General features: G+C 45.1%; 1 protein-coding gene across 1 annotated transcript; it reads right to left on the bottom strand.

The window, feature by feature from the left end:
- Positions 1-1,050: 1,050 nt before the first annotated feature.
- On the bottom strand, positions 1,051-18,346 carry vps36 (vacuolar protein sorting 36 homolog; the record flags this gene model as incomplete). Its single annotated transcript, XM_080550102.1, has 14 exons — positions 1,051-1,986; positions 2,198-2,274; positions 2,687-2,771; positions 3,310-3,374; positions 3,811-3,876; positions 4,271-4,405; positions 6,238-6,315; positions 6,476-6,508; positions 7,138-7,224; positions 8,754-8,843; positions 9,383-9,497; positions 17,051-17,121; positions 17,589-17,657; positions 18,251-18,346. The coding sequence occupies 14 exons, from the start codon at positions 18,344-18,346 to the stop codon at positions 1,905-1,907; spliced, it is 1,149 nt and encodes a 382-aa protein (XP_080406228.1). The 3' UTR covers positions 1,051-1,904.
- Between the last annotated feature and the right edge of the window lie 1,035 nt (positions 18,347-19,381).

Below are 19,381 nucleotides of genomic sequence, written 5' to 3'. Positions count from 1 at the left end.
TTACCTTATTCATTCAGAATATGACATATTATTAATACTTCAATCTGACTGAGCCAGCATCAGGTCACAGAACAAGGTAGACAAATCTGAGCAAGATCCCAGACCTGTGTCTGAGGGACAAGTTAGAACAGTGACTGTCATAAACGCTATCCAGGAAATTAAACACACGCCCAACTTGCATAAACGGGGTCCATTAACTGCACTTAATACAATACACAAAAGTACAGTCTGCGGATCACTGACTACCATACCAAGGTCTATTTCAGGTCGTTGGCTGAAGTCTCCTGTACCAATTGAATCCAATAACTATCAATGAAGTAGCCACATGGGGGATAACCTAATCTCCCGGAGCCCGGTAAGCTCTCGTGCTCTGAGGAGAGCCTATGGAAAACAGGATGCTGATCTAGAGTAATAGAATAGACTAGACTAAACTACAGTTTACCGCTCAGCCCAGCAGACAATGAGAACAAAGAGCTGGACTAATCTCTGTACAAACTGCCCCACACAGCATTACATTAGAGATAAATATTGTAATATTGTCACTGCTAATACTCCAATCAGGCCAGTATTGGGGGTGTAACACAGTGAACAGAAGGAAAAGGTGTGCTCAACTCTCAACATAAGTATAGTTCAGAATAATGTGTCTTGGGGTGGTGTAGCCCAGGGATGATCTAATTAAGTTATTAAGTACATAATAATAATTTGCTTGAGTAATACAGGTTGACCTGCTTATTTCCTCACACACACGTGCACGCACACGCGCTCTCTCTCTCACACACACACACACACACACACACACACTCTCTCTCTCACACTCTCTCTCTCTCACACACACACACACACTCTCTCTCTCTCTCTCTCTCTCCCCCCCCCTCTCTCTCTCTCTCCCACACACACACACACACACACACACATACACGCACACAGTACATTTCTGCCCCAGGACCGTGGGTTTATCCAACACAAATAAAGACAAGATCAGTAGTCAACACAAGTCATTTAAGTCAAAAACTAATTTAATCAGACTTGAGGACCCGTTCCTTTCAATAGATAGTGTTGATGAACAGACAACAGAATGGAGTGATATATGATATCTTTATGAAGTAAGGACCAGACTTAGGCTACTGCAAGGCTCTGAATCTTTTCAACGTATGAACCATTATATCTCCTGGGGGGAGAACGCATTGTAATCTTTCTTATATTCCTTTACGTTATTCTTTTCTTTCACTTTATGGTTGCACTCAGTCTTGAAAAAAAAAAAAAAATCTGTCGCAATGTTAGTTAGCTGGACCTAAACTCTGACTCTGGTACAGTGTTGGTGGTAACAGACGGGAAAACACACAATATAAAACTCCAAGCTACAACGCAGGGTCCATACTGTTGTGTTCCCCACTCTTACACAGAATCCCTTTTACCTTTCACATCTATAGAACTGCATTGCTGTCTACGACGGTAAAGAGGAAACCCGTTCTAACTGATGGAAGCACTTGCCTGGTCCTCACCCATACTGGGTCATGTGACTCGAAACAAAAACAACTGGGGGAAAATTCTATGAATAGTGTCAAAACAATCTTTAGAAAAATAACATTGCATAATTTATTCTGAAAGGCAGAACAGGGTTACAGGACAAGGTTACTCTTCCCATAGTAGCTACGATCAAAGCATAAAGTACAGTGACTGTGCAGTGATCCAGTTAGATCTAGTCCTGATAAGTGTGTTTTGGTTCCACCACCAAGTAGATTTTTGAACACCATTAAACAACCCAAAACCGTTTTTTCAGACTATAATAGGATATGCAACTCCTGTGGTTATATACAGTGGACACGGAAGAACGTAGATTTAACATCAGTCCATGAGCACAGAAACTAAAGGAGTTGCTGTGGTACGTGAGGAGTGTAAACAGATCAGAACATGTTTGGGTAGAACCTCAGGCCCTCTACACAGTCGTCTCTGCATAGATGGCCCATCTTCTCGGCCAGCAACAACCTGAGAGAGAGGGAAGGATACAGAGAGGAAGAGAAAATGGGGAGAATGAGAGAAAGCAAATGAAAGAGAAACAAATAAAAAAAGGAAGACAGAAGAAAATGATATACAGTAGCAACATTAGCCATAACAAGAATAATTCTATTGATAATATCTATAATATTAGTAATAGAAAGTTGAGCTGCAGTCTACTTATGGGAATGAGTAGTGGTACCTCTCTTTGGACAGAAGAACAGAGAGACCCAGGAGTTTGGCAAACTCCTCTGCAGTCAGTGAGCCCTTATCAGTCACCTGCAGGAGAGGGAAACGTGTTAGGGTTAGGCAGGGTTCAACAAGTCAAATTTAAGACCTTTTTAGACCATAAAAACACCATATGCTAGCTTTTTGCCATCCTCGAGGTGATCAAATTAGGGATTTCACTGCCACACAGACAAAAAAGGAAGCGAATTGGCATTTATTTGGTTCCAGCTTGATTAATTTCCGCGTAAATAGATGTGGTCGGACTGATTTCCTTGCAGGATCTCATTTTTAAGACCTAGCACCTCATTTTAGACCGAATAATTGAAATGTAAGACCTTTTTAGGCCTTATAAATTGGATTGATGGATTTTAGACTTTAAGGCTTTTTAAGACCAGCGCGGGAACCCAGAGGCAGAGGCTTAGACGGTTGCACACTTATGGGTAAAATGATAATTAGAGCATACATTATCCAGTGCTGAGGCTATCATCTCCTCTTCACTGTGAGACTGAAGCTGGACCACCATCACCCCACTGTCAAAGATACGCAACCTAGAGACAGAGACAGAGATGGGGGGGAGGGGGGCAAGAAAGGGGAATTAAGGTAAATGGTGAAATGGAGACAGGGGCGAAAAGTCATTGAGTAACACTAATTAGTTGAGTGAACCTAGTAAAACGTAGGGCAAGGACTGGGGGCACTAGGACTTGGTCGACGGGGAAACGGACCATGTTTTCTTTTGAAACTGTGGGAAGTGACAGGAAGTGACAGAGCCACGGAGGGCGGACACGGCCTCCAACAACAGGAAGTCGGGCAGGAAAAGCCTGACCGATTCCTCTGTGACGCACACGCCTTTGCTGCCCTTTCTATCGCTCTCTCTCTCAACCATCCACACCCACACCACACACACCACCCACAACACACACACACACACACACACACACACACACACACACACACCCACACCCACACCCACACCCACACCCACACCCACACGCACGCACGCACGCACGCACGCACGCACGCACGCACGTACGCACGCACGCACGCACACACACACACACACACACACACACACACGCGCACTCCTACCTCAGCGGAAGCTTCAAGGACTCAAACATCTTGCAGGCATTCACCAAATCCTCTGGAGATAGCAGCTAGGAGAGAGGAAGGCAGAGAGCTGATGGATTTACAACGAGAGGACAATGAAAAGAGCAAGTCATCGCAAAACTTCACTAGGTATTCACAATGCAAACTCACTAGCAGACAGACTTCTAAGAACATGAACGTGTCATTATCAGTATCCTTCTTGAGCTAAAGCACAGATGGCCATCCTACACTCACTTGATACTAGCGCCAATCAGAAAAGACAAAGAATCTTAAATTAGTCAAGAAACGTTTGTTAAAGAAGCGGGATGTGTGTATTTGTGTGTGTCGGGCACTGCAGTGTGGGTTACACACATTGCTGTAATCAGAGACCGACAAAGCAGCTGTCCAGTCTCGGTCAGTACATGTAACCTGATCACTGAACGTGTGTGTGGGTGGGTGGTGTGGTGTGTGTTGTGTGTTGTTGTGTTCTCTTGAGCTAATAACCTCCATCCCTCGAGCCCGGTTAACGAGACAATACACCTCAGTCAGAGCCATCATACCCCCACGCTCCTGAATGGGAGGGAGAGAGAGAGAAAGAGAGAGAGAGAGAGAGAAAGAGCTGTAGACTATCAGGCGTCGGTTCTGAACAGATACATACACCGCATTTCCCACAGGATTTTGTGAGACTGTGGAGGGTGAACCACGTATTTAAAAAAACATAAATAAAAAAATGTAAAGACATAAAAACAACAACAAATACTTTCGGTTCGTTATGAGACTATGGTGGGAACATACACGGACACACGCGGACACACACGGACACACGTGGACATACACGGACACACACGGACACACACGGACACACACAGACATGCACAGACACGCACAGACACACACACACACAAGACACACACAGACACACACAGACACACACAGACACACACACAGACACACACAGACACACCTCCAGAGGGGCTTGTAGCATGTCTCCAAGCTGTTTGGCCAGCTGCAGGTGGTAGTGTGTGCCAGAGCCGTGCGTTTCCCGGGTAACAGGGTTGGCAATCCCCATGCTAAGTAGGTATGACTTGAAACGAATCGTCTGTAAGGGACAACAACAAACAATAATAATAAATTAGACTTATATAGCGCTTTTAGACACTCAAAGACGCTTTACAAACTAGGGCTGCAACGATTAGTCGACATAATCGACGACGTCGATCATAAAAACTCGTCGACGTGGAATTTTAGTGTCGACGCATCGTATTTAAAAAAAAACGGAAAAAACCCCCCGGAAAAAACGAAGAAAAAAAAAACGGGAGCCATGCAAGAATCAGCTGGGTAAGTTTTAGCTAACGTTGTTAGCCAACTGGCTAACGTTATATTGTTAGGGTCGTAATGTTTATGTTAGCTTTACTGTTACATGTTGGAAAACAACGTCTCATGGACAGGGCTGTACATGCTATGAGCGTTTGTGCTATTAATTTATTTGCCCTGTGGCACGCGTGTGACAGACAGAGGCGCTTGTATGTAAAGTTACGTAGCAGGGGTTTTCCATGTTGAAGCCAGGAGAACGCGAGATGAAATGAAGTGAGGGGTGGTCGCTATTAAAATACCAGGTAGTCATGGTGGATGATCATGAATGATGCTTGATAAGTGAATGCTATTTCAATTATGTTGAGTCCACCAGCGAGCTGTCTGTAAGATAAACAGCGCCAAGCGTAGCCTACTAACGTGAGCTGTCTGTAGTCTAGCCAGCAATGCTAGCTAGCCAATCAACTAGCTCTGTGAGCAGCTGTAGCTTGGCGTAACGTTAGGTTAGATAGCTAGTTAAGCCGGATTTATGCTTCTGCGTCGCCATTTACGCGCAGCGAAAAGCCACACGACTAATCGAAAAAATAATCAACAGATTAGTCGACTACCAAAATAATCGTTAGTTGCAGCCCTATTACAAACTGAAAAGATTGAGTAGTAAAATAAAAATAAACAAAAAAATAGATAAAAGAAAGTATAGGGGTCTAATTAATTTTTAGATGACTAAATCTAAATCTAAGTGTCTTTGTAGGACAATCTATTTAATTCTGTATACTGCAATTACGCCTAGATTTCGGGCGGAGAAGCGGCGAACAAGCAACGCCAGCGTCCTCTCTCGACCGGCATTTTTTGAAAAGTGACAATGACAACAGCATGTCAAGGCAGAGAGACGGTAGGTTGGGAGAGAGCGCTCTGCACACTGATCGACATACTGTAGGGGGTTCTGCAGGTCAGTAAGGTCATGCGTGTGTGTGCTCAATATTAAAGTCAGCCGAGAACAGTATGGATAAGTAAGCTTTCATTAAACACACCACGGGGGACCACCGCAGAGGACCCGACAGAACCACGCGCACACATGGACATCCCTCCAACTGCCTGTCTGTAACTCACTCTCTGCCTCACCAACACACATGCTGTACACCTAACCCACTACTGTAGACTGATATCTATCCCCAGAAGGATTACATAAACCATCCAGTAAGCACAGTGAAAGAATTCCTCTTCAGCGTACAGGGGGGGGGGGGGGGGGGTGGGGGTGGTAATCATTGTCCTCCTCAATCCCATAAACCTTATTAAGTATAGGAGTATTAAAGTCAGAGCTGGGAGGTCACGTGGACCGTCTCAGACGCAAACAGGTTAGCTTAACCTCCAGCAATCTGGAGAGGGAGTGCACTGTTTTTTTAAGACAGTGTTTCCTCAAACGTGAATAGGCCAGTTGGTGCTGTGATAGTCGTTGGTCTTTCACACCGCGCTTTGTTTGTCTCTGTGAAGCTTGAAAGACAGCGAGTAGGTTTACTCCTGTGAACCAGCAGTTGAACTGTTCATGGGAGCATAGTGATGATGATGATGATGATGATAGTATCGATGATGATGATGATGATGATGAAGAGCATACCATACCTCATCCTCTGAGATGGATCCTTGTTTGTCTTTAATCTTGTTGGCGATGGACCTGGACAGCTCCACCATCTCTTTAGCCTTTAGGTGAAACACACACGCACACACACACACACACACACACACACACACATCAGGTCACAAAGAATGATGATAAAGATGATGAAGAGCACTTGTTTAAATGTTGAGAAGGGTTTGTTTGTTTCCATCGTGTCGCCTGATCAATCCAACAGTCTCGTACCTTCACCATGAGTTTACTGAGGTCCTCAAAGGCCTGAGAGGGAAAGAGCGCGAGTGCAAGTATGAGAACAGTCGAACAACAGGCCAAACCACAGATCACCACAGATATTATTTAAAAGCAATTCGAGCAACCCCCCCCTCCACCCCACTCCCCCTCTAGCTACGCTAAAACCACACTACATTCTTGAAGGACTCAAGCCTTTAATCAAACCCAAATATGTTACCACTTTTTATTCCATTTGATTCCATTGGAGGATACCCTAAAATGCAGATCAAGACTTTGGAAGCATGTTCATGGTAACTAAAAATGCCCACGCGTCTAATTGAACACACGCACGCGCACGCGCACACACGCACACACACACACACACACACACACACACACACACACAGGAAGCCATTGCGATACGAACCACAGCGCCGCAATGTCTACTACCAGAGCCTCAGGGTGCAGATAGAAGACCAAATGGCCCTCTACTACTCTACTACACTACCCTCCTACTCTACTACTCTACCCTCCTACTGCAGAGCCAGCAACCAAAGACTCTGGATGAGTTGGGAAGCCTTGTGTCTCTTAGTACAATCCTAACGCATGCTCGACAAAGCGATACGCTAGTTGCACAGAGACAGACTTTTCTTTTTTTTCTTTTCTTCCTCTCTCACCTCAGAGATGTTTTTGTCTTGTTCTTTCCTCTTCTCCTCTATCTTCCTCTCGATGCCGACAATCCCCACCGCGCGTGTTCTTCCTGTCTGCAGGCGCACAGCACAGAGAGGGAGAGACATGAGTTACGTACTAACATAAAAAATATGATAGAAAAAAACATTCCAAACACAAATACACACAAAAACACATAAAGCATGCACAGAGACATATTTACACAGAAAAATAACTATTTTCACACACACACAGGGAGAGGAACGACAAAAGGTTAGTTGGTCATGGCCACTGCACATACACATACCTCTGCCACTGTCTTGTTTTACATTAAACATTAAACCTCAATAGCTTATCTTGTTACATGTACCTAATGTAATACTATTATCCTATCGGCTGTCTCCCGGGATTCTGACTAACTTCTACCGCTGCACCATTGAGAGCATCCTAACCAACTGCATCACAGTGTGGTACGGCAACTGCAGTGTCCAACCGGTCCTGCAACGGGCCCGCAACAGCCCTGCCCTGCAACGGGTGTTAAAAACCACCCAGCGGAGCATTGGCACCAAACTCCCTACCATCCAGTCCCTCCAGGCAGCCCGGTGTCGGCAGAGTATCAGTAACAGTATCCCCCCCCCTCCACCATGGGGTACAATGACTCTCAGTACCCCCCCCCCCCCCCCCCCCTCCCCGGACACTGTGAACAATCCAATTTAGCCTTTGCCCTACTGCTGGTTTGCCTACCCCTAGTCAATGTGATCACTCTTTACCCTTTGCACTACTGCTGTTTACAATACTACCTTTGCACATAACAGATTTTTCCACATTGCCCCTTTTATAGACCTGTACCTTACATACTGTACACACTGTACTGTAACTGTGTATACTTCTAAACTACCGTACTTGCCATACTGTACCTATCACTATCATTGCCATGTTTTTTATATCACTATTTGCACCTAGGTTCTTTAAATGAATGTGCAATAACACTATGTGAAATATGACAACCCTAGTCGTCTATCTGTACAGTATAGTATAGTGGATAGTGTACATAGCCTTTATTTATGTAAACCAGCTCCTTTCCCTTCTTTTTTTTTCTTCTTTTTTTTTTCTTTCCTAACACCAGGGGAGCCACCCCTCCTAGATTTCGTTGTTTGGTACCTGTACTATAGCAATGACAATAAAGACCATTCATTCATTCATTCATTCATTCACTTCTGGTTAGATGCTAAACTGCATGTTGTTGTCTAATATGTGTACTCTGCAATGACAATAAAGTTGGATCTAATCTATCTAAACCCATTTAGCCAATAGTAGGCCTATGTCTCACAGTATGTCTAATGGAACGAGCCAGTGAATGACTTTGTACAGTAGTAAAAAGTCTTTGCATTAAACAGTGTGTCCTGAACTCTGCCGTTTCTATTGACAACAGTGCCACTGTGTGGTTGTGATGCTCATTACATCTTCGAGAGATATGGAATCCTGCCAACACTGTAGGCCTACAGTGCACTCAGGGATGGAAAAAAAAAAAAGATCAACACTTCACAGTTGAAAATAATTCCCTGGGCTATATGTGACAGGTGAGTACAAAGGATAGCAATGATTGCCTCCTCAAGCACATGACCTTAGATCCCGTTGCCGTGGGGATGGGCTGTGACACAGGTGTACTCTCCCATCTTTTCTGGGTCATCTCCTCAGTCAGCCTCCTGTGGAACTACATGCACACACACACACACACACACACACACACGCACACGCACAGGCGCGCAAACACACACACACACACACACACACACACACACACACACACACACACACACACATGGTGCCAGGTCAACAATAACTCCTTTATAATAAAGCCTTTTCAAACTGAGATGGTAAATGGTAAATGGTAAATGGACTGCACTTATATAGCGCCTTTATCCAAAGCGCTTTACAACGGCATCTCATTCACCCATTCACACACACACATTCACATACCAAGCTACCATGCAAGGCGCCGGCCCGCTCACTGGGAGCAATTTGGGGTTCAGTGTCTTACCCAAGGACACTTCGACATGTGGCCAGCCGGGGCTCAGACCGCCGATCAGCCAACCTTGCGATCATTAGACGGCGGCTCTACCTCCAGCGCCACAGCCGCCCCACCCAAGAATGAATGAACTCTCTGACTCAAAATCGGCCCGTTAACTGTGCTGAGATAACGATGAACACCACAGTACAGCAATTACCTCCAGTCACACTGAGCCTGCTCACCTCAATCTGCCCGTGTTCTTTGAAGGACAGTTTGATGTGGGAGAACTTGCTCTGCTGGTAAGGCCCTGGCTCCTTATCAGCAGGAACTGGATGCAGGTGAATGACTATCTTTGCACTAAAGGGTTGAAGACAGGGAGAAATGTTTTTCAGATGTCAATTGTGAACATCCAAGAGGAGTATGTATCTATTTGATATCTGCATGACAAAGTGGAGGGTTGTATTGCTTTACGGTTTATATTGCATAAGCTTGGTCATTAGGCTTGTCATGGTTTCTTAGGTTTTCATTTTAGAGACATCTAGTGGACATTTTATGACATTACATTTGTTACTGCCTTTATTCAGTTTCGGTTCTGATTAGTCACATGACGAACATTAGTCACATGACGTGAGCACACTGTTCAGACGTGATAGCTCGTGCAACAGCTAGTTGAGAGAAAAGCTCCGGAGAATCTCTTTGTTTACATTCTTGCCCTGGAAAAGGCTTTGCTTGTAAGTTGCCTTTTCTTTTCTTGTTTAACTACAATGTATAATGTATATGTTTATAAATACATAGCTTATATTATTTAAGTATAACTATTTGTATTGCTATATTGATATTATATGTTGGCTACATACTGTTGATGTTGAAAGTGTAACAGTATAGTTTTGAGCATTACAGTAATTGTACTCTTATGTTTATTTACAGTTTTACAAAATAACCAAACGACCACTCATGTTTCTGAGGATTGAGTAAAAAACTAAACTTTACTCCAGCGTCTGAGGATTCATTTGTGTGTCAGTGTGTGTTCGCTATCTGTGGAAGTTGCGCCCTGGTTACGCGCAGTGGGAACAGAATAGTAAAAAAGCAACCACTCAGCGGGCAGATAGACTCAAGGAGAGAGATCTTCAGCGCAAGCACTGCTCCCCATCATCCTTGCTCACGCCAAGCACACAGCAATATTCATGATGGAAGAGTTGAGCAATGCTGAGACAAGGTCAGTGGCCTCTAGCACATCTAGGTCTTTTAAATCAACAGCCAGTAGGGCAGCTGTCAATGCACGTGTCAAAGTGGAAGTAGCACGCACACGTGCTGGCTATGCAAAAATGGAATCAGAGATTATGATTGAAAAAGCCCAAATGGAAGCAAAATTAAAGAACTTGCTGCATGAGAAAGAAGTGGCAGAAGCCATCGCTGAAGCTAATGTTCTTGAAGCAGCAGCGGAGGAAGAAAACAACGGTATCGAAACTGTCATTCATGCCACTGTTGACCGCACACGCCAGTACGTAGAACAACAGCAACAGCTACCACTATCTGCCGAAGATGTTAAGGACTCTATAGCCAATCTGGAACCGATTGTCCATAGGCTGAGATCCTCCTCACCACCCAGACAGCGTCTGACTGTTTCATACGAGAGACAGAACTCCTCCACCGGGAAGCATGAGCACAGCTCTCCATCACTGCGACCTAGTAGGCCAAAGACATCAGGGCAGCCCACATCAGAGCAGCCCACACCCAGCAGGCCCAAGGGTTCACCATACAAACCAACAGGAAGCGGTGACACAACCGACATCAGTGATGTGGCTCGGTACCTAGCACGCAGAGACCTCGTAACCTCCGGTCTCACCAAGTTCGATGATCACCCAGAAAATTACTGGGCATGGAAGTCGTCCTTCAAGAACGCCATTGACGGACTACTACTCAGTGCTAATGAAGAGATGGACCTCATGATTAAGTGGTTAGGGAGTGAATCTGCAAAGCACGTGAAACGAATAAGAGCAGTACATGTAAGTCATTCATCTCAAGGTCTATGCAAAGCTTGGGAGCGCTTAGAAGAGTGCTTCGGGTCTCCAGAGGTAATTGAAAAGTCCCTCTTCGACAGGCTGGAGAACTTCCCAAAGATCAGCAATAAAGATCCTGTGAAGCTGAGAGAGCTAAGTGACCTTCTCCAAGAGTTGGAAGCAGCCATGTTCGAAGGTTACCTGCCTGGTTTGAGCTATTTGGACACTTCACGCGGCATTTTGCCCATCGTAGACAAGTTGCCCTACAACATCCAAGAGAAATGGATATCACAGGGTTCCAGATACAAAGCTGAGCGACAGGTAGTTTTTCCCCCATTCACATTCTTCTGCGAGTTCATCACCAAAGAGGCACGAGCTCGCAATGACCTAAGCTTCAGGCTATCGATGAGTAACACAGCCCAGATGAAGTCAGAGCAGCCATTCAAGAGACAAAGTAAGAGCATGGTCTCTGCACATAAGACAGATGTCTCTCACGAGAAAGACACACAAGACGGTTCAGGCCGAACAGCAGTGGACATAAAAAAACTATGCCCTCTCCATAAGAAGCCACACCCCCTAACACGCTGCAGAGGTTTCAGAAGCAAGCCCCTCGAGGAGCGCAAGGCCTTCCTCAAAGACAACGGTGTCTGCTTCAGATGTTGTTCCACAACTACTCATCTAGCCAAGAACTGCACCACAGCCATCAAGTGCATGGAATGTGAGAGTAACAGCCACACCACGGCTCTTCATCCAGGACCTCCGCCTCCAGCCCCATCTGAGGATGGCGGGGAGGGAGAAGGAGGATCAGACCAATCTGCAGTCACCTCAAATTGCACAGAAGTCTGTGGAGAGGGTCAAAGCGGCAGATCCTGCTCGAAGATTTGCCTGGTGAATATATTCCCAGAAGCACACCCAGAGAGAGCAACCAGAGCATATGTTGTGCTGGATGACCAAAGCAACAGGTCGCTTGCAAGGTCTGAATTCTTTGATATGTTCCACATCAAGGGGTCAGATTCAGCATTCACACTTCGTACATGTGCAGGTACAACTCAGATGACAGGAAGGAGAGCCACAGGCTTTGTGGTGGAATCTGTGGATGGAGCTACAACAGTGACACTACCTACACTAATAGAGTGTAACAACATTCCCACCGAAAGAGCTGAGATACCTACGCCAGAAGCAGCGTTGCATCATTCCCACCTCAAGCCCATAGCATATGGTATACCACCTTTGGATTCTAAAGCACAGATCCTTCTCTTGCTAGGCCGAGACATCCTTAGAGTTCATAAAGTGCGGGAGCAACGGAACGGTCCACATGACGCCCCCTACGCACAACGACTCGACCTGGGATGGGTCATCATAGGAGAAGTCTGCCTAGAGGCAGCCCACAAGCCTTCAGACATCCAAAGCTACCGCACCAATGTGCTTGAGAACCAACGCCCTTCATTCTTCAGCCCATGTCCAAACAGGATCCAGGTGAAGGAGCAATATGTTCCGAAGCCAGCACATCAGATTGCCCCAGCGCAAGGCACCCACAGTATCCGGGAATGCAACTTAGGGAGCACCATCTTCAAGGATGACAACAAGATTGGACTCTCTATTGAAGACAGACTGTTCTTAAAGGTCATGGACAAAGAAATGTATATGGATGACTGCAACAGCTGGGTGGCACCATTGCCATTCAGAACACCACGTCAGCAACTCCCTCACAGCCGAGGCCAGGCCCTCACACGACTTACCTCTCTTCAAAACACACTGGAGAAAAGGCCCGAGATGAAGAGGCACTTCATCGCGTTCATGCAGAACATCTTCGACCGTGATCATGCTGAGCTGGCTCCTACATTGGAGAACGGACAAGAATGTTGGTACTTACCTATCTTCGGGATTTATCACCCTCAGAAGCCAGGCCAGATTCGAGTCGTCTTCGATTCCAGTGCAAAATGGAAAGGCGTGTCACTGAACGATGTTCTCCTTTCTGGTCCGGACTTAAATAACAGCCTCTTAGGAGTACTGGTGCGATTCAGACGAGAACCGATCGCTGTCACTGTGGACATAGAACAAATGTTTCACAGCTTCGTTGTGAAAGAAGACCACAGGAACTTTCTCCGCTTTCTGTGGTACGAGGACAACGATCCTAGGAACGACATATGTGAGTACCGCATGAAGGTTCACGTATTCGGGAACAGTCCCTCTCCTGCGGTGGCAATCTATGGTCTCAGACGTGCTGCAGCTCATGGTGAAGAAGAATTTGGGTCTGACGCCAAACAGTTCATCGAAAGAGAGTTCTACGTTGACGACGGACTCCTGTCAAGGCCCACAGCACGTGAAGCCATGGACCTACTGAAGCGGACACAGGAGATGCTTGCTGTGTCGAACCTGCGACTTCACAAAGTTGCTTCCAACAGCCAGGAGGTTATGGAAGCATTCTCTGCTGAGGACCGAGCAAAGGGACTCAAAGACCTAAACTTGGATGTCGATCCCACTCCTATTCAACGGAGCCTTGGAGTGAGTTGGGATCTGAAGAAAGATGTCTTCACGTTTCAAGTAGCAGAATCCACAAAGCCTTTCACACGTAGGGGTGTTCTAGCTACTGTCAACGGCCTCTTCGATCCACTTGGATTCGTTGCACCAGTTACGATACAGGGAAAGATCCTGTTACGAGAGCTCACAAACGAAGCCTCCGACTGGGACTCTCCTCTTCCTCCAGAAAGGGAAGATGAGTGGAACGCTTGGAGAAGCTCTCTTCAAGACCTCAGGCAGTTGGAGATCCCAAGAACCTATTCTGCTTCTACAATCTCAACAGCCATAAGAAAGGAGCTACACGTGTTCTCAGACGCTTCAGTGAAGGCTATTGCAGCAGTCGCCTATCTCCAAGTAATTGATGTTGAGCAAAAATGTCAAGTAGGATTTGTCCTTGGAAAAGCTAAGTTAACTCCACAGTCGGCTCACACTATCCCAAGATTGGAGTTGGGAGCTGCCGTGTTGGGTGTGGAAGTCGCTGAGCTAGTCACAAGCGAGCTAGATATAGCTCTGGATGCTGTCAAGTTCTATACAGATAGCCGAGTTGTCCTAGGATACATTAGCAACCAGACAAGAAGGTTCTATGTATATGTGAGCAACAGAGTGCAGCGTATACGGCGGTCTTCTGAACCAACCCAGTGGGACTACATCTCCACAAGCCATAACCCAGCTGACCTTGGCACACGTTCTGTGCCTGCAGCTATGCTAGGTGAGACAACCTGGCTTAGAGGACCAACGTTTCTGCTACAAGTAGAGGAACCATCATCACCTGAAGTCTTTGACCTCATCAACCCGGACTCAGACATAGAGGTGCGGGCACACATCACCAACCTGCCCAACGACAGAACACACCTGGGATCTCACAGATTCGAGCGTTTTTCCTCATGGAAGCGACTTGTGAGAGCAACAAGTTCACTCATCCACATCGTGGAATCCTGTAAGGCTACCAGCAAAGATCAGGATCAAACTTGCAGTTCATGGCATCACTGCAAGCAGCCTCGCACAGCTGAAGAACTGACAAAAGCTGAACTCATCATCATCAAATGCGTGCAAGGAGAGGCTTACAAGGACGAACTTGCGTGCATAGCAAGTGGAAAGGACATCTCAAGAAGTAGTCCTCTGAAGAAACTCAATCCCTATTGCGACGAAGAAGGCCTCCTGAGAATAGGGGGACGGCTCAGACATTCAGATCTCGCCTACAAGGAAAAACACCCTCTTGTTATTCCGGGACGGAAACACATCGCAAAGCTACTTGTGGAACACCATCACCAAAGGGTGATGCACCAAGGCCGAGTCTTTACCGAAGGCGCTGTCCGCACTGCAGGGTACTGGATCATGGGAGCAAGACGACTGATCAAAGGCATCCTTCACGACTGTGTAACCTGCAAGAAGCTCAGAGGCAGAGTGACGGAACAGATGATGGCCGACCTACCTGTTGATCGCCTGAGTACTGAACCCCCATTCACCTACGTGGGACTGGACGTCTTCGGCCCCTGGCATGTAAGCACAAGACGCACAAGAGGAGGACAGGCAAACAGTAAAAGATGGGCTGTTCTTTTCACATGTCTAAGTACGCGCGCTGTCCACATCGAATTGATTGAGTCAATGGACACATCATGCTTTATCAATGCGCTACGCAGGTTCTTTAGTCTAAGAGGACCTGCCAAACAGATTAGATCAGATTGTGGAACAAATTTCACAGGCGCATGCAGAGAGCTGAACATTCTGCTGACCGACCCCAACATGCCTAGCATTCGAAAGTACCTGGGAGAAGAGGGCTGCTCATGGGTCTTCAACCCACCTCATTCATCCCACATGGGAGGCTCCTGGGAAAGGATGATAGGGATATCAAGGCGCATACTTGACTCCATGCTGCTCAAGGCTTGCCCTTCTCGCCTGACTCATGAAGTTCTCTCCACCCTGATGGCAGAGGTTACAGCCATAATCAACGCCAGACCTCTCACCCCCATCTCAATGGATCCAGACTCTCCTTTTCTTCTAACACCAGCTATGCTTCTTACGCAGAAGATGTGCACTCCACTTCCTCCTCCGGGAAATTTCAGTGATATGGACCTCCACAGACAGCAGTGGAAACAGGTTCAGCACCTTGCAAATACCTTCTGGAGCCGATGGAGACATGAATACCTCACGACACTACAGAGTCGCAGCAAGTGGCAAGAGGAACGTCCGAACCTCAAAGTAGGGGATTTGGTCCTTCTCAAAGATGCTCAGGCTAAGCGCAACGACTGGCCCTTAGGACTAGTCAGCCAGACATTCCCTGACAAGGACGGTAAGATCAGAAGAATCGAAGTGAAGATCACCAAACATGGGACGGCTAAAACGTTCTTGAGACCAATATCTGAGACAGTGCTTCTCATGTCGCCAAAGGACTGAGTATCCCTGAGTTAGTTCATAGTGGTATTTCCTCCATACCAGACGGGGAGTGTCATGGTTTCTTAGGTTTTCATTTTAGAGACATCTAGTGGACATTTTATGACATTACATTTGTTACTGCCTTTATTCAGTTTCGGTTCTGATTAGTCACATGACGAACATTAGTCACATGACGTGAGCACACTGTTCAGACGTGATAGCTCGTGCAACAGCTAGTTGAGAGAAAAGCTCCGGAGAATCTCTTTGTTTACATTCTTGCCCTGGAAAAGGCTTTGCTTGTAAGTTGCCTTTTCTTTTCTTGTTTAACTACAATGTATAATGTATATGTTTATAAATACATAGCTTATATTATTTAAGTATAACTATTTGTATTGCTATATTGATATTATATGTTGGCTACATACTGTTGATGTTGAAAGTGTAACAGTATAGTTTTGAGCATTACAGTAATTGTACTCTTATGTTTATTTACAGTTTTACAAAATAACCAAACGACCACTCATGTTTCTGAGGATTGAGTAAAAAACTAAACTTTACTCCAGCGTCTGAGGATTCATTTGTGTGTCAGTGTGTGTTCGCTATCTGTGGAAGTTGCGCCCTGGTTACGCGCAGTGGGAACAGAATAAGGCTACATGGCATTAATGTAAGTCCAGCGGCTAGCGTTATGTATGTGGAGGAGTGTGGGAGAGTGTGGTCAGGATAAAAACGAGTTCATGTTCAAGGGATCAATGACTTGTATAGGCTGTCTTCTTTGAAATTCAGAATCTAGGAAGACACGGCATTCAGCTTCAATACAGACTTAACATTGCTGTTAAGTGGAGGAGTGTGGGAGAGTGTGGTCAGGAAAAAGTTCATGTTCAAGGGATCAATGACTGTCTTCTTTGAAATTCAGAATCTAAAAAGACACGGCATTCAGCTTCAATACAGACGTAACATTGCTCACAAAAAAGTATACTTTTGGTAGAGACAGCTACCAAGACACACATTGGCAATCACCTCTTCCCTATTCCTGCAGCTTGCTCCTCGAAGAAGATAATCTGCGACAAGGGGATGGCTATGCAGCATTCCTAGACAGGCAGGGAGGGAGACACGTTAAGGGGTCAGAGGTTGATAGTAAACACGGGTCGGGAGCATAGTACCGGTACTGTGCAATACTGAAACACAACTGTGAACATTTCAAACCTGCAAACTGCAACACTTTAAATGAATGTGCAATAATACTATGTGCAATATGACAACCCTCGTGCACATAAGGTTCAGAGATAGGAAATGTTAGGATATTTATAGCATAGCATAGAGTACAGCACAGTGTTTTATTTGTATAGTATAGTATAGTGGATAGTGTATATAGCCTTTATTTATGTAAACCAGCTCTTTTTCCCTTCTTGTTTTTAGTATTTTTTTCCTAACACCAGGGGAGCCCCCCCTCCTAAATGTCGTTGTATGGTACCTGTACTGTATTAATGACAATAAAGACCATTCATTCATTCATAGTATCTAGCTACCAAAGTATTCAATCACATTGGCACCGTACATTATTCTTTATGTCCCTCCAAATTAACCGGTGAGTACTCAGCAAAGCAATTCCGACATCCAGCTTGGCCTGGCACAAAAAGACAAAAAAAGAAAGAATCGGTGAAATAATCGACACTCAATTGAAGTCTGTAGAGAAGTGTTACAACAAAGAGTCAAGAGTGAATGCCTGCGAATCGTGATGTTTAGAATGATAAGGTTCTATCTCCGTTTAGAATGATAAGGTTCTATCTCCGTTTAGAATGAGAAGGTTCTCTCTCCGTTTAGAATGATAAGGTTCTATCTCCGTTTAGAATGAGAAGGTTCTATCTCCGTTTAGAATGATCAGGTTCTATCTCCGTTTAGAATGATAAGGTTCTATCTCCGTTTAGGGCAGTTCAGAGATATTACGTTTTTACATTCCATTATGTTTTGTGAGATGGAACCTTTGTATTTTATGAATTACTAACACACACACAAAAAATCTACATTTAAAAAATAACACCACACAGGCATTAATAAACACCTAATGGATCAGATTATGTAAAAAAAAAGAAAATCAATTTTGACACAAATGGAGATAGAACCTTATAATTCTAAGCTCACGAAGTGACAGCTGTGACTATGAGACATGGAGGATTGTCAAAGGGAACAGAGAAACATCCCCAAAGGCACAACCTTTACCTTCTCATCTCCGTCATATAGTTTGACCCCGCGCTGTTGGATCACACACGTTTCGTTCATTTCCAGGAGACCGTTTGACCAGGCGAACCGGTCCATTCCTTCTCGTTTCAGTGGCGATTTCCGATGAATAAAATCTCAATTTCACTGATCCGAGACATCAGACATTTTCATTTTTTGGTGTTTACTTCCCGGAGGGGTGTCCAAGCATAACGCCTGTCTCCGTCCTTCTCCTCTGCGGCTCTGCCTGATCCGACAATAACAGTAACATTGACTCTTAAACGTTTCTAACACAGCTTAATGGAATTCATCAATACAAAATGTGGGTCGATTAAAATATGTCCTTTTTTTTTTTTTTTTAGGAAGCATTATTGCTTTGAAAAAAAGTGACATAGTTGTCTTGGGTGACTTGGGGTCCTTAACAAAGGAAGTTGTCGCAGCGAAACTGCTGTCAACGGTGTTGTTAACCAGGGGGGTATTCCATCAACGTCGCTAAAGGAAAAATCCTGGCTTATTTTTGATAACTTCTCGCGAGACTTCATCAGAATATGCCTGGATATTTTTGGGAACTCTCGCGAGACTTGTCAGACTAAACCTGGATTTTCCTTTAGCGATGTTGATGGAATACCCCCCATGGGCTGTCTCGTTATTGGGGTCTGTTGTTTTTCTCCCTTCTTTCTTTCTCGTATCTGTTTCGTTTCGCTAATTTAAGTTTAGTCTCGAATTGTTGTACGTTTTTACAACAGTATGAATCGGTAGATATTCCGGTTAGTAAGATAAATGAATGTCAATTTTGCCCTTCTTTGGGCTGAAGCCGAAACAGCTAAGCTAAGCTAAGCTAGGCTAGCACAGCTGTCACATCTAAACTCCCACAGCAGCAACAAGATCATTACAACAGAGGACAACAAAGGAACACCTGCAAAATAGTGACATTTTCGTGAGCCTACGTTGTAGAACGAAGCGCATAATGAACTGTATAACATAGTTGTAAACTAGCATGGAGCTTCTGGCAGTTTTTGCCCAAGAGATTATTATGCCCGTTTTATTGACTGAACTGTGTCGCTGCTAGCTAACGTGAGCTAAAACAGCGAAATTATTTGGCTCCGTTTTAGTTTGCCTACTAACTAATTCGTT

The sequence above is a fragment of the Nansenia antarctica genome, assembly GCF_963989245.1.
Source record: "Nansenia antarctica genome assembly, chromosome: 20".
NCBI classification, from domain to species: Eukaryota; Metazoa; Chordata; class Actinopteri; order Argentiniformes; family Microstomatidae; genus Nansenia; species Nansenia antarctica.
This window is presented reverse-complemented; position numbering and strand designations above follow the sequence as displayed.